Below are 17,127 nucleotides of genomic sequence, written 5' to 3'. Positions count from 1 at the left end.
AGCTACAGTTCTTACAAAAACTGCTCCAGCATGGGTCCCTTCCATAGGGTGCAGTCCTTCAGGAATAGATTGCTCCAACGTGGGTCCTTCATGAGGCCACGAGCTCTGTCATAAAACCTTCTCCAGCACAGGCTCTCCATGGGGCCACTCCCTCCTTTGGGCATCCCTCTCCTTACGGGTCCTCCACAGGTTGCAGGTGGATCTCTGCTCCCTCACAGACCTCCATAGGCTGCAGAGGAACAGCTGCCACACCATGGTCTGCACTACAGGCTGCAGGGGAATCTCTGCTCCATCAACTGAAGCACCTCCTCCCTCTCTTCGCTCACTGACCTTGCTGTGTAGTGGGCTGTACTGGGCTCACATATCCTCACTCCTTTCTCCAGCTGCAATCTCTCTTCTGCAGTAACTTATTTTTAAACGTGTTGCCCACAGTCACTGCCACCATTGCTGACGGGTCTGGCTTGGAGCTGGCTGGCATCAGCTCTATCTGGCAGGTTCTCACAGAAACCACCCCTGTAACCCCCCCACTACCAAAGTCTGGACACATAAACCCACTACATCCTCTGAGACCAGGATTATGCCACTCCAATCCCCAAACTCCACACCTTCAAAAGCTGAGCATTATCCCAGACATTATCCTCATGAAGCATCATAATACAGATTTTTATATTACATTCTACTCCCCAAAGATCAGTTTTATTACTTAAAGTATTTTTCTTCTACAGCTTATTTTGATGCTTATACAACAAAAGACTTAGGGCAAGTCCTTGTTTTCAGTCACAGTACAAATCTGTTGACCTAGAATGGTTATTCTTAACTTAAAAATATATGAGAAGAAAAAGACAATTGAAAAATAATGAAAAATATTACAAGGGAAACAGAATACAAACTATGAAGCTGGAAGCTACTTACCATATAGCAGTACCAAAATGTATTAACAATTACTGCTAAATGCCACTTTTCTCAATAACTCTCTTGGCTGTATTAATTTTTAATAATGCTCAAGTAGCCTTTCATTATAGTGTTTTAAAGATCTCATTTTGCTATACTAAGTATAGACTATTTAGTTGGATTTCCATTTTCTAAATAAATAGAAATGCAAAAGAGTCTTTCTTAAGGTAGGATTTCTTTTAGACCACAAATCTCCCTATCTCCCAGGCAATCTTCAGGATTTCTTAAAGGAATTTTAAATCAAAATTCATGCTGGCCGTACTGTGAGCTGCAGCTGTGCCATGTCTTGCTTGTAGCATGAAGTATGTCATCCCCTCAACCATTCATGCTCTACAGAATGCATATAGAATTTTTAAACCTGTGATTTTTCAAAAACTAATGCAACAAACATACATGGCCATTTCAGATGTACTGCTTAAGAAAAAACAACCCAATGCTCATCCTCAAAAGTGTTCAGGTTGCTTTATCATCTTCTTACCAAGGAAGGCCTAAAATCTACTATAACTCCACAAGGAGCATATGAGAGAGGAATTTTGAAGTAATAATTTAAACAAGGTGTTCCCAAGATTCCTCTGACCTCCAGAAAGGATTTAGATTGCAATGACGTTTCAAGACTTTTACTGTTTCTTCTGCACTTCTGGATAATACCGGATTTTTGGTACAAGATGCATTTAGGATTGATCTCAACCAGAATAAAATACAATATATGTGCTTCTTTCTTTTCAGAGTGAAGTAACTTCTGGCTAAAACAGAGTGCTGCTAACTTAAAGCAAGTTGAAAAGACAGTTATGTCTTAAATCCTGCAAGAGGAAAAGTCCATTACAAGTACTTGCAACCATCTTAACTTCAGAGAACAGTCTAGGACCATAAACCAAAGCTGTGACACATGATCCAAGAGCTTAAATCTGGACTATAAAAGGTATTCTCTATTTACACTCTGAAACCTCTTAACTCCATTTGGTTTTAAGAGAAGGATTTCTTAAAAATTTCAACACAAAGCACATTGAAACCCACATGCTGCCTTAGACTCTGGTATTAACAGATGGCGATAATTCCCTCAGACACCTCAAAAATTAATAAAACATCATGTAACAAGTCATTTCAAGGTCTCTGTAAATCCAGGAGGACGGACACTGAAAGATAATCTGTTGTACTTGGGATTTTCCCATCATGCTCTTAAGTTTTTTATTTTTTAATGTAAAGCTTCCTTTTAACGGTACCATTTCTCAATAGCTAAACTTCATTTAAACAACTAACAATTTAGATAAATTTGATACATTTCTGGTACTTTTTTTTTTAAATACTCAGTTGGGAAAATATCAGCTTCAACAGCCTAAAAGTAATCAGCTTCACTCAGCTGAAACTTCTGCTTTCCCCCTTTCCCATCCTTCTTACTGTGCTTATGTACACTAAAGGCTCTTAATACATTATAAACATATTTGCATTAGTTTGAGCTGTTGGGTTTCTGAAAAAGAGAAAGTTTAAACTACAACTTCAAGTGATAAAACAGATTACAGATTTGAAAACTACTTTTTCAACTGAGACGGGACATGCAACTGAGTAGATCCAAATTTATTCTTAAATTGAATTTAATCACATTTTATTAAGGAAAAAATGCAAACAAACAAAAACTATTTTACTATAGTTCATTTTTCCTTGTTATAGAATCATCACAGAACCACAGAACAGTTTGGCTTTGATGAGACCTCAAAGATCATCTAAATCCAATCCCCCTACCATTGGCAGGGACATCTTCCTGTAGAACTGGTTGCTCAAAGCCCCATCCAACCTGGCCTTGAGAGTATAAAAACCCCTTATACTAATAATAAGGGAAATCATCACAACTGTGATGATTTCCCTTATTATTAGTATAAGGGGTGATGAAATCATCACTGGGAATAACCTGCTTCTGGCTTTTAGAAAATACCTGCAATTATCAACTTCACTGATCCATTTTAAAGACTGCATCAGCTCCTATTCAGTGAGCACTATGTTTAAAATGTCAAATACTGTACTGTATCAACTATGAAAGACTGACTACTTCTCAGTGACTAAGCCTACACATTGTTCTAGTTATAATGTGTTTATTACTGTACATTATAAGTTACTTTGAATAAATGCTTTTCCGTTCATGAAACATGAACTATAAAAATTTTGTTACACAATCATCTTTGGTTCATATATTACAGTTTCTAAGTTGCATACAGTTATATGCACATGAACTGCTACTGAATATTTAATATATAAATCTTAGACTGTATATAAAAGCATAAATCTATTCTTTTCGACAAACCCAACACAGAATTTCAACGGCCTTGGCTCTATACTGAATTTTGATTTTTTAATTTTACTTCTAACATGAAGCATCTATTGCTTTGAAAACTACACTAACAGTTCTAGTTTAATTTAATTTCATGCTAATTTGTTAAATAAGGTAGTATTTATAGTATATGTAAAGAGCCACAAAGTTTCATTAACTCAGTATTATGCCATTAACTTTGTACTTTCTCACAAAATATTAAATGTACCTACATTTTATATTTCTGAAATCCAAGAAATAAGCTTACATACAACCATAACTTTGATTTGCAGAACCAACAGACTTGGGTTTATGTTTCATCCAAGACTATCTATTAGCAAGCAGTCACAACAGATGAAAAGCAAATGCTCACTGCTATGGGTCACCAAGGTCTGTTTTCTTTCTTGGCTGTATGTGGTGCAAATTTTCCTTTGCTGAGTTAAGCATTGCTACACTGGATTATTTGTGGTAGATATTCCAGCTCATATTGTGAGATGAGGAAGAGGACTGCTATAATTAAAAGGCTTCCCAGACTCCACCTCCCATTTTTTCTTATCTGCACAAGGAGAATAAAGACTTAAATGTGTGAAAGATTAAGGGATTGGAACTCCTGACATAAAAAGAAAGGCTGAAGAGGGCTGGGGTTATTTAGTCTTGAGAAGGTTTGAAGAGATCCTATACATGTGTATTTGTGGCAGGGGATAGGGTGGGAGTAGACACAAAGGAGCCAGACCCTTCTCAGTGGTATGAGCCCAGGATACCACGACACAGTTTCTTTTCAGATGGACTCAATTCACTTCACCCTTGGACAGTAGACTCAACACTAACGTCTTCTTGTAAGTCTGTTTCTGCATTCACAATGTGCTCTCTAAGGTATCAAAAGATGCAATGGAGACCGCAACATTTCCATGAGAAATAGAGTGGATAAGAAAGTCTTTCAAATCACTTCCAAAACAAAATAAACAAAAGATGGACTTATGCAGGTTCTTTGAATATATGTATGCCATAGCTGAAAATACAGAAACAGCAGCAAAGATTTTCAGAATCCCAGAGACTAAAATATGGGGCAAGGGCTCCACAAGTCTCTTGAGGGGAAATGTAAGAATGAAACAGCTCCCATGCCCTGAGCATATTGCTTGGGGCACCTTACCCAATCCAATGCAGCCTTGAACCAACATTTCCATCAGTTTCAGCTATTCAGGAGATGAATATTAACAGTCAAGAAGCCATCAGTCACAGATATGACTCATAAATACTGCATACACCTTGCCATTTACAAAAACAGGTAATTTATTTCGCTGGAACAACAGAAGAAAAAAAGGGGGTGCTGAGCTTTTATTGGAGCTCTCAAACTCACAAGAAAACTGCAAAAGCCACCAGCTTGAAAGTGTAACACAACACTAAGTAAGGTTCTTTACCCTCTTCGTTATTCCATAACTTAACATAGCCAAAAATGCACCTTTCAGAGGCCCCTCATTAAGTTTCATTATTGACATAAAAATTATGATTTGAAAAGGGATGAAACTGATTTTCTTCCATATACATTAGGTTTTCTTCTCTTTTCAGGCTGTCTTCTCTTTTCTTCTCTTTACCAATCCTCTCAACATTCCAATTCCTGCAATTAAACATGTTTGCTCCCATTATGAATATGCTATGCAACTGGAGCTGACATAGCTCTATAGCTCCATTCCAATGTGTTTTGTCCTACTGGAAGGGGTAGACAGTTTTCCTGTTCTTTCAGCTACAAAAAACATACATTTGACTTGAAGCAGGAATGCACCCCTGATTTCAAAATAATCTTTTTTTTTAATTAAAGGTTTTTAACATTAACAGTGACAGAGGGAGATTTTTTGCTCCCAATTAAATCAAGATTTTTTTTTTTTTTAATGCAGTGAGCCACACTACATATTGTTTAAGATTAAGAGTAAACTGACTGGTCAGGCATGAGCAATACAAAATAGCTTGGCTTCAGATGGTTCATTACTACTTGAACATGTATTTCATGGCTACTATTCTATATTTAATGAAAGCACATTTTATTGTTTTCTGTAAGTTTGTAGTAGGAGTCTGTTGCAACAGGTTTGTATGAGATCCTTTCTCAATCAAAAGACAGGCTTTGAAATTCATATTTGTGTTTATATTCAAACTATTTTTTTATGAAATAAAATTTTAAAAAAGACAAACCTGCTATAGTGGCTCTTAAAGCAGGCAATAAAAATTCAATAAAAGTTGGAAAACTTTGTTTAATTTAATATCTGTCACAGAATATGAAGACTTATAAAGCAAAAAAAGAAGTGAGATCACATAAAACTGATTACAATGCCTCATTGGTTTAGAAGAATCTGCTCAAAGAATGATTATTTCCATCATTCTGTCTACACTGTCCCAGTACTACAAAAGCCATGAGGTAACAAAAAGCATGATATGAATAACAACTTCACTCATAAGTGAATATTTTGCCATATCTCACTTCCAGCTAATTCCAAAATTTAATACTTATTCTGCATTGTTAAGGAAGTCTTTCAACTGTTAAAACAAAAGGGCAGTGAAAGAAACAGCATTTTGCAAAGACAGACGCCAAGCATTTGTAAGCTGTTGGAACAGCATTAGCAACACGCACATTTATACAAGCTTTCATGTTGAACAATTTCAGTGATGCAACCCAATTTTAAAGCACAGAATGGTAGTCACAGGATAGGGTTGCATTAAAATAAATTAATTGACATTGCTGGTGTAAACCTCAGCAACACCAAAACTACTTAGACTTATTATTTACCAAAGGTTATTATTTTCCATCTATGTCAAAAGTAAAAAAGAATGCTAAACTATAAAAATTACTGGAATGCAATTTTAGCAATCAGTAGGTCAATCAGACATCGAGGTGCTTCTCTACTGGAAATAATAAATAATCTTCCTCTTAGATATTAATGTCATTAACAATCTTCTTAAACTGAAGTTATGAAATTACAGTTCAAATAGCTGAAATCCCTATTTATCCTATAGTTGAAGTGGATATTTCTATCATTAAGGAAGGAATATATGACTCTCTGCAAATAAAACATTAAATTTTTCATTATCTTTATGCTGATGATCATGTATCAGATACTGTATCATTGCAGTACATCTACACCAAACTCTTGCAAGACAGATGTGGGAGTTAGGTCATCGAATTCAAAACTGATGTTTCAAGAGATCTGCTGCCTCTGATTATAAAAGCAAGTTCTAAATTTGATTCAGACTTGAAGAAAGCTTAAAGGTTCTGTCTGTGCAAGAAGTAGTAAAGCTCCACAATGGAGTGTTTCCATAAAAACAAATAGTAAGGAATGATCAAATTTCACTAAAAAATAAATGGAACTTCATCAGCGTAAACACACACTACTACAGTGACCCTCTGGCCACCAGGCAAGTTGAATACATAATGAGGTAGCTGATGCTGTTCTGTGTAAAATACAATAAAACAATGTACACTAATGGAAGAGCAACACAAATTAATCTGAAATAGATTTACTGAGATGGGCCAAAATACAAAATGGAAAAAGTCCAGAACCAAATAATGAACAGGTAAGACTAAGAGGCTGATTTAAAATAGCTTAGATAGCTTATTAAATTAACATTCTGTTAATACTGTACATTGCATTTTTCAGAAAATATTCTGTTTTGCTACTAACCCAATCACAGATTTCATTCCACTTTGACTAAATTCAATACAGTGCAGAAGGGGAACAAACATTTTGGAAGGAATTCAGAGATTACTATGCAGGTTTTGGGTGTTAGTTTTCTGTTCTTTTTTTTTAAAGATGCAACACAGAAAGCGTTTCATATATTTGAGATGTATGAGTGAAGACACTGAAAAGCATTAACATGAAAGAAAAAACTGCACCACAACCTCTGAGACCTCAGCCTCCCCATGGCCCCAACTTCTACCCCTTTGAGTGCTCATTTGAAAGCAGGGACAGGGGAAAATATGGGGGGCAGAGAGAACAATTAGTGTATAACCGAATACACAGCTAAATGCTTAGTCTTGTAAAACACATGGCTTAAATGGGGAATCAGGTCACAATTTCATAAAAATAGCATCTTGACAGAGAGTGGTGCTAACCCTTTGCTTGGTGCAAAGGGATAAAATACAGGTAGGGTCTCAGGAGGGAGAAGGGGGAAAGGCCAAGGATTGCAGGTGTTTTTTCAATACAAGTCTCACAACTTTATTATTTCAGTGTGACAAAAATAAAAAAGCCTTTAGGTATTCACCTCCCTTATAATCCATGAATTGAATCCTGTAAAGACAAGTGAGAAGTAAAATCAAGATATAAAGCTAAGAAGAAAATAGCTATTCAGAGTTAAGCATTAAGGAACATTCAGTTACATGCCAACATGACAGATTTTTAAAACTTATCACCTATAGAAATATATCAACCCATCATACAAGAACCATAGCAGATTCCAAGCCACCTGCTGAGATACCATTAGTGCTTTATGACTGATACAAGGATTGAAAAAACTTTTCAGGCATAAACACCTCCTTTCAAAGATTAGATAAAAAAGCCCCCAAAAATCAGATATAATAAAATAATTAAATTAACATTCAGTCATTCAAAGATTTTCTGTAATCAAAACTAAGTTTTCCACAGAAGCATTAAATAATGACAAGAGCTACAGTACTCTAAAGTAGCTGCCCATGGAATGTTATGACAAACTCTCACATTAGATACTCTCTTTCCATACAGCTCTGGTAGCTTGTACAGCAATGTCCAAACAGAGATTAGTTGGATAGATGAGCAGGATACCAAGAGGCCAGTGGGACAGACAGTAACTTGGACAAGGACCGCCACCTTCAGTCAGGCATTACCTAAACCAAAACTCGCACAAAAAGCAAACAAACAAAACCCCCCAAAAATTCCCAACTTCGAAACTTCCCCATACTTCACTTTTTTGATTAGTACCATCTATCAGCAGAGAATTACACTCAAAATTACACCAAGAAAATGGAATAAGATTCTCAAGCCTGCAAAGCTAGTTCCACAAGAAAAACAAAAGTCAAATGACAGAGGCTACAGCTCAGGAGGCCCACACTTTCTCAGACTACAACAGTGTCCAATGAACAAAAGGGTTTCTTCCTCCCCAGGTGAAAGTAGAACTGTGCCATGGGACAGTGCAGCAACCAAAAATGTAAATGGATTCAAAGAATTCAGATACCAAAGCCAACTATAGCTTAAGAAAACCCTTAACAAATGTCTGAAGAAGTAACAAAGGAAAAGAATCCGAAACATCTTTCTACACAGGCTTCCCTTTACATTTTTCCTTATGACCACTACTACAGAAAGCCTGCAGCGAGAGAAATATCTCTCACATAATTCAACTCATTTGCTCTGAAACTGCAAATGCCACTCCTACGAGTACACAATGTGACAGAGCACTAAAAAACGGCTTACCTCTTGTGATGGGTGACTAACACTGAAGTAGGATGGAACAGCCAAGAAAACGGGAAGAGCTAGGCAGAAGTGTGGGATGCAGTCAACAAGAACAGAAAAAGACTTTTTGAACTAAGCCTGGTGTTTGACCTACTTCTTACAAGCACTCTCTAGCCTGACAAAACCTATATAAAAGCTTTCCAGATAGCACAAGGAGAACCCTGGTCAGCTACACCTGTATCAGACTGAAATCTGTTCACATCTGCATCACATCATCTGTTCAAGATGCACCAGTAAAATGAGCAGGCTGTTTCAGCACCAGTCACAACTTTTCAGTATCATTCAGCTTCCTGTTCACCTTGCAAATTGTGCACTGTCATATAATCAGCACTACAAAACCCAAAATCACAAATGCTAGGAAATTCAAACTGGAACAGAGAAAGGTTCCTAAAACCTAAGAAACAATGCAATTCACATAGTTGTATTTGATCAAAGATGGTCAAACAAGAGTCAGTTCAAAATATACACTGAAGAAAAAATTCCCAAGACTGCTAAAATACTGGAAAAGCAGAGAATTGAGAAAGCAAGTCAGTAAAATAAGGGAAGACTAGGCAAGGTATATTAAAGAAAACTAATTAAAGCCATATGTGAAAACTTTGCACTAGGAAATAAGAACTACAAAAGCAGACAAAGTAGAAGAATGCCGGTAGACAGACTGACCCACTTCCACTTTAATTCCACATTTTCTGGAGCACATGGTATAGAATTTTATTTTAAACATCAGTCTAACAGCAACAAGCACATCTACCATGCAATAACAACATCCTTGACAGCACCCTAAGAAAACTAACAGAGCTGTTCAAAGGGGCCTCCTTGACAATAGAAACACAGAACTAGTGTCAAAATATCCACAAAGAGAAATCCCTTAGAGCAATTAGAGGATTACACTTTTTTTAAGGAAATCCCTTTCTAGTTTGGTGCTTTGCAGTACACAAGGGTCAGTGAACATGAGGGTTCATGTGCAGTACACAAGGGTCAGAACATGCTGAGCTTGAGAATTCATATTAAACCCATGGACCAAAACCATCACAGAAGAATGCAGGTGATGCAATGAGCCCTTCTCTTCTACTTTCAGAAACATAAAAATAATACATTATTCTATAAAATCATTCTAAAAAAGCTTTAAGCTCATAGATTCTTAAGATCTTCTGACCTTCACAGTACTAACACCACCAGGTCTTTCTAAGGATAACTGAGTCCTTTATAAGCATTGGCATATAAAAGGCTGAACCCTCTCTCCATTATGTCTTTCACAATAATGTTAAACAACAAAAAACAACACAAGCAATACTAGATATTCTACAAAGTGACACACCACTGACCAAAACAAGCTGACCAGTTTAACAGAACTTTGAACACAGCAGGTTCTGAGGAAACACTAAGAAAAGCATCAAGAGAAACAACTAATCTCTTAAACAATGGAGGAATGCTCAACAACAAAATACTGTCTGAGCTAAAATTCCACTGTTAAAATCTTGCAGAGCTGAAAATCCAACAAGATATTGGACCAGAAAGATTTTCAACACTGCAAAAAATACATTTCCTCACCTCATAGATACAATAAATCACTCTGTCCATCAGTATCAGAAGGTACTACATGAGTTAAGTTCAAAATGCAGTACTACAGATCACAGTGTGTGGCCACTAAAACAAACATGTAAAGATAAGAACTCTTCAAGAGAAACCCTAAAAGCACAACTTCACAAGAAATAAGAGTGACGACCTCCATGACAAGGGCACACCAGAACAAAGTTTTGTCTCAGACATTTACTGCTGCTTCCATGCAGATGCAGGAAGAGTAAATAGCCTTATTTAAGCTTTACACTAAAGACAGCAATAATCTCTGATAAGAAAATGTAAAAAGCATTTCCATCTTTAACTTCTGATTCTCTCTGATAATAAAACATCTTACCTATGTAGAATTCTTATACTAAAAAGCTACTATCAAATGGCTTATAACAACCAAATATGGCATAGTATAAGTTACATTTCTCTCAGAGACTTAATATATCAACTGAGGTATCAAAACAAGATCACTGTTCATTCATTATCAAACCTGCATCAAAAGTCATGACGGAGTAGTACAGGTAAAGACTGGAGAAAAACAAAACAACAAAATTACCAAACCAAATAGTTCTCTCTACCCCCAGCTACCCACTGAAGAATGCTTGTAAAACAGAAAAATGCACTTTATTTCAAGTTGCTACTAAAATCCTTAATACAGAATGAGACGATGTTTAGTAGTTTAGGCATATGCTATCAGCTTGACTTTATATCTGCCATATTCACTGCTTGTTTCGCATGTGAGTCAAGTTTAAAATATAAAAACCTAATTTTGAAACATTTACTGCCCTGAGAAGAAAAAAATTACAGACACAATACAGCCTCTTTCTGCTTTGGGAATACTGACTGTTGTATATTAGAGTCCATCTGTTAAGTAATGACTGATCCAGCATGCAATGCTGCTGCAGCAGACTCACAAGCAGTTTCACATTCATATACATCTCCCAGTGCTGAGAAAACTGTTAAACACTCTTGTGTTAATTTCAAAATATAAACATTGTTTTCAGCATCAGGAACTGATTAGTAGGTCTATCTTATATACAATAAGCAATGGATGTCCTCCACACAGATACCAAAACATAGTCTTAACCTCTCCATCAAAGACGAGGCAATGTTAATCCACTTGCTGGTGCACTAATAGCCAGAATTAAAATGAGCTTAAATATCAGTAAGAATGAAAGAAGAAAGAAAACCAGGAAAAGAGTAAACATCTTTGCATCTGTCATGACCTATACAAAGCCACTTAATAAAACAACTGCACGTCATTAACTTATTTTGAGTGCTACATATAAAGAAATGGGTAATAAACCAATGAAGTTATGATGACTTGTACCATACATACAAAGAACAAAAATAAAATTTACAAGTCACATTTCAAGCTGTCAAACAGCTTGTAGGGAAGAATGGGAAATATACCAGATTACTGTTTTGACATATTCACAAAACTACCAGTTTTAACCCTGTGTGTTCACCTATGCCATAAATATTAGAATGATCTGACCAAATTACATCCTTCCCTGCATGCTGCAGCTTTTCCATTCAGTCTGTGCTAGGTCAAATGCAAATAACTGTCAGACAGAAGAACACACCTTTTTAAAGTGTTTGAAACAAAATATATTCTTTACATGACTTTGTATAAAATGATTGGAGATTAGAAGTATTAAACTCATTTGAAACAAAGGCAGTTTCAATTAATTAGCATTCAGTTTTGAGTAGTCATTTTTTTATCCTATCTTATGTGCAAAATTTGAGGGCATTTCATTGACTGAACTGCTTCAAAGGCTTTGCTGCAGCAAATCTTGCATTCAGGAACAGCACCAAATTGCACATAATTGAAAGTGATTCATTTTTAGATGCACTCGCTTGGCTTCTGTAGGTTCCTCAGGCTTTGGTGTAGGTAGCGCAAAAACATTAAGTCATACAGTCCTGCAGTAACTCTTTCACTCCATGAAGTGAGCAGCTGACTAAGGGGCTACATTTTAGCATTTTCTCCTTGTTTCAGCTATTTACCTCCCTACAATAGTATTTTGCAATGCACAGACCGTGGACCAAAGTAGCAACGACACTTTTGCAGACAAGAATGTGTCTTGGAAAGCAGGGCAGGTTATTAAGACTTGGGCAACCCAATACAATACTGCAATACAACCAACTCTTTATTACAGATATTAAAGCGTATTAAATCCTTGCAAAAATCTCCCTTCTCCCCCTTCCTCCACATAAAATGCTCAACTAGCTCTGATCTAACAGGGTTAAACCCTTCACATGCTTCAGCCACCAGGAAAAGATACCAGCTCAGGCTGGGTTTTTTTAATGCTTTTCAATTAAAAACAGATACTACATTCATGCCGCTCTTCTTCTCAAGAGGAAGCTACTAGGTTAAAGGGCAGCGTCCATAACACGAAATTGCAAATTACTTAATCTCCTTATTTTTCTCACTGTAAATTGCACACACTACACTTCTGCAGGAGTCGGCCGGGACGAGGCACTGGGAAGGGGAAGAGTGGCCTGTCTGTTCTAGGTAGGGTCCTGCCTGGAGTTTAGGGAGCGCTGAGGGGGCTTCTATCACACGCACGACGGACGAGGAGATGAGCAGGTCGCGGGATTAACGACGACTTTGGGAAGAAAGGGAGGCTGGAGAAGGGCCGTACGTGTAGGAGGGACACGGGGGCTGGGAGGATGCAGGTCCCTATCGAGTGGCACAGGGGCGGAGGGGCGCAGGGGCAGCCACGGGAGGAGGTGGGCTGCGCGGGCCGGTGCCCGCCGGGGCGTCACCGGGGCGGGGTGCCCGGCCGCTTACCAGGTTCAGCACCGTCTCCACGATGTCCCGGTTGCTGACCTCCCCAACCTGGATGAGTCCGATGAGGACGGCGAATTTCATCCGGATATTGCGGATCGGCACCGACGGGTTAATCATCCCCGCGGGGAGCACCACGGACCCGGAGCCCGACGCCCTCAGCTCCCCCATCACCGCGACGCTGCTGCCGCTGCCGCCGCCGCCGCCTCCACCGCCGGCCCCGACGGAGATAAGTCCCGCGGGCTGCGGGTCCGGCCCCGACACCGGCTTCTCGCTCGCCATTTACCCCCCGCCGTTACCGGCACCTGCCGCCGCCGCCTCCCCGCCCGGCCGGGCCGAGCCGCGCATCCACCGCAGTCGCACCCGGCGGGGCCGCAGGGAGCCGGCCCGAGGCGCCGGCACCGTCCCAGGAGCCGCTCCCCCGCTCCGCTATAATGAGGGATTATTATGGGCGCCGATGCCCCGTTAGCCGAGGACTGCCCGGCCGGGGCCGCCTCCCCGCCGCGAGGCCGGGAGCGCGGGCGGCGCCGAGCGCGGTGCGGCCCGGCGGGGGCGAGCGGCGCGCGGGGCGTGCGGCGGCGCGAGCGATGCCGCTGCCGCTGTTGTTGTGGAGCCGAACCCGCCACCGCTCACGCCGCCATGTTGCCGCCCCCTGCCTGCGGTAGCCGCCAGGGCGCCTGCGCCGAGCCCGTCGGGGGAGTGGCCGGGCCGGGCCCCCCCAGCCGGCCGGGGCACAGGTGAGCAGGTGCGCGGGGCCGCCGCGCCGCCGCCTCCCGCCGTGCGCCGCGGGCCGCCGCCCTCCCGCTCGGGGAGGTCTCGCAAGGCCGTCCGAAGGGACAGGGTGGAGCCCCCCCTGCCCCCGCCCGGCCGCGCCCCGCCGCCCCAGGGCGCCCCCTGCCGGAGGGGCGGGTGGCACCGCCGCGCGGCCGGGGCTGCAGGTGTCGGGGCTGCAGGTATCGGGGCTGCAGGTATCGGGGCTGCAGGTGTCGGGAGGTGCCGCCCCCCGGTCCCCGCGGCTCAGCGCTCTGCGCTGCCCCCGGCCCTCGGGCACCGTTCTTGCTTGGTGGTGGTGCTGTGTACAACTATATCCAATCAGCATCCCAAGCCCCTTGTTTGCAGTGATGCTCATTGCAATGAGCATTTTTGTCAAGGCTCTACAGTACTAGAGAAACAGAAATACCTCCAGTGCTTTGAGGATACTAAAAATATTTAAATCGTTGTTGTATGTGTCGAATAAAATTGTATATATTTGCTCTATGTGTGTTGGAGCTAATCCTTACCTGTTAAAAAAGATGTTCTTGGCTTCATAGTGACTCTCATCACAAAGTTTGATTTTACAACAAAGCTTGCCCCCTGGTCACAGAATGCCATTCACCCTGACTCTTCTGTAGCCCCAAACTTGGGGTTTTGACTGGATTGCTGGTCCTCCTTATATCCAGCTTTAGGTAATAAACTACAGAAACACGATGAATCAGCAGAACTGGATCAGTACATCCTCCTAGATCACAGCAGCTGCTGAAGCTCCACCGAAAGAAAGAGGATGCTTCAGTTCTGTGCTAAGATGCATTTGCTCTATGTACATGGAGATACAGTATGATACATTTACTTTTTTGCCAAAGTCCATAGATGCTTGTCAGTGTGTATAGCCCAGATACATAGACATGACTAAAACAGTGGTTAGCTGTGAAACACAGAACCAACATTATTTCAGAAAGCTGGAAAAGATGGGAAGAAAACCCAAACGGTCATTAATGAGAGATAAGAAAGCATAACATTTTCTTGGAAGAAATTCCTTTACAATTTGCACCAGCCATAAGCAGTCATGTATGATTCATAATAAAGGTGTACTTTCATTTTTTATATTTATGGAGGTGCCAAAGGTTCCATTCTCACCAGCAGCAGAACTAGCAAAGCTGAATACACACTCACTAAACTACTTTCAGGAATACATGACCTCTTTTGCAAAACTGAAACCTAAGCCTAGAACTCTGTAACAGTGCCTTAAAATTGTAACATCTTCAGAAGCTGACCCACAACAGTCAGTTGTCTTGATTATTCTCCCATCTACAACATCTGCATGGTGAGACATGTTACTACAAATAATATTGTTGGTTGAAACTTCATGTTCGCTGATGAGTTGACTGGTTTTCTTGTTCCGATTTGTATCATGGTTACTGCCAGTCCTTGCCAAATGGGTAGGGAGATGTTATAATTACTTTCCTACTGGTAGGTATATTAAATTGGATCTCTATTGACTAACTGACTTTCACAAATCCCAAAATAACTTCAAAGCTTTGAGATCCATTGTTAAATTTACTTAAAATTTGTCAGTGACTTGTTCATCTTCGTGGTGGAATGGATGAACTAATAGCACATAACCACATAAACTTTTTTTTTCACAAAAAAATCAGGATAACAAAATATAGTTTGATAAATTTTATTTTCCATTCCACACTTCATGCTACTCTTCCTGGAAGACTCCATCATTTACCCATGTACCCAACTTCTGTAGTAACTCCTGAATACAGCTGTTTCATATACAACTGTCAATGCATTCCTCCACACTGAATTTCTGATAAAATTGCAATTATGAGTTTCTTTAAAAGTTGTATTAGTCAAATCCTTTATTATATAATATCCTGTTTGAACTGGTTAACATTTTCACTGCTGAAATCGCGTAATACACTAGTGTACCTAGTATAAGGAAAAAAAAAACATTAAAAGAAGGTTAATTCCCAACAATAAGTTTAATAGCAGAGACTTCCTTTAGTTATTGAACTCATATTTGGTTTTACAAATAATTTTTTCAATTTTCCATGTTCTCTTTATTTTTATAAGCTGGAGCGTTGTTAAGAAGTAGCTGTCTTCTCTAATCAGCAGTGTTTGTTTTTGATAAGCAAACTTTCATTGAGGTGATCCATTCATCAACTCATGTGAACATTATTGTAGCACTGGCATTCTGAAAGAAAAACAAATTTGAAACATTAATCTCAGCCCTTTAGTAATTGCAGCTCTGGTGTTCATTTGCTTCAATTCTAGCACCTCATCAGACTGAAAATTAAAGTAAGAGTACATACACAAGAAATGCTATAGAACAGGATTCATATCTTTCCTTTTAAAATATTGTTTGTCTCATCTTCTTGATATTGACATTTTCATTCCAAAGACTGTGAATTTCTCAGTGATAATTTAATTCATGTGGCGTTTAGTTGGATCTCAGTCCAGCAAGGTGTTCTGCATTAGCAAATCATAGAATTGGCATAATTGTAGCCATTTTTAGGTCAGCATGCAAGATCAGTCATTGACACAGACCTAGACTAGGTGTGGCAGGGGTAAAAGGATGCTATGAATTCCTTCATCCTTCACAAAAACAGGATGATGACAGGATCTGATCCTTTCTCTTCTTGTACCTTTTGCAACACTTGCTCCCCACTGAAATGAGAGAAAGCAATCCCTTTGCTTCCAGAGCATACTTTTCCCTCAGCTGTAATAGTTGACAGGAAGGATTTTTTTTATCTAGTGATATTCTTCAGGTTTTCTCAGATTCCATTCTCCATAAATGCCAGAAGGTGGTCTCAAATATAATATCAAAAAACAAAGAAAAAGACCTTTATTCATGCTCCAATGTTTGCCACAAGAAGATGGGGAAGAAAATAAAACTGACAAATAAAGTTTAAAGTTTTAGCTCAATTTTTATTTCAGTTCTAAAATAAATTCTAGCAATACTACTTCATTTTTGGGGTAAAAAGATTATGTAATCATTCAACTGTGAAAGCTTGACAGAACATGCTTTAGAAGACAGACTCTTGGCTACAAAACATGGAACTATTTCAGTAAATAGGGGCTGCTCTGTACAGGCATATATTTACACTGACTCTTAAAAAAAAAGTGTGTTTTAAAATAATGAAATTATATAGATCAGAACTGAACCATGTTTGAAAGAAGAAGAGAATTTTCATTTGGCTGCCACTGTGGCATCAAAATGATGCTTGTTTTACCGTGTCCATATGAGGACTCCTGTTGTGTTTAATTAGATTATTCTCATGAGTAAA

General features: G+C 39.5%; 1 protein-coding gene across 10 annotated transcripts in view; it reads right to left on the bottom strand.

Moving 5' to 3' along the window:
- Positions 1–13,911, bottom strand: part of NBEA (neurobeachin) — a 461,765-nt gene extending 447,854 nt beyond the window's left edge. For 5 of the 10 annotated variants that reach the window (XM_068181998.1, XM_068181997.1, XM_068182004.1 and 2 more), the window contains exon 1: positions 13,079–13,899. In XM_068181998.1, coding sequence (XP_068038099.1) covers positions 13,079–13,357 — 279 coding nt within the window. In that variant the 5' untranslated portion in view covers positions 13,358–13,899. Of the gene's footprint in view, positions 1–13,078 lie in introns of all 10 variants that reach the window. The other 5 variants (XM_068182000.1, XM_068182001.1, XM_068182003.1 and 2 more) reach the window with 3 other exon arrangements.
- Between the last annotated feature and the right edge of the window lie 3,216 nt (positions 13,912–17,127).

Source organism: Anomalospiza imberbis, chromosome 2 (genome assembly GCF_031753505.1).
Source record: "Anomalospiza imberbis isolate Cuckoo-Finch-1a 21T00152 chromosome 2, ASM3175350v1, whole genome shotgun sequence".
Lineage (NCBI taxonomy): Eukaryota > Metazoa > Chordata > Aves > Passeriformes > Viduidae > Anomalospiza > Anomalospiza imberbis.
The sequence above is the reverse complement of the archived record's forward strand: the minus strand, read 5'-3'. Positions and strand labels throughout refer to the sequence as shown.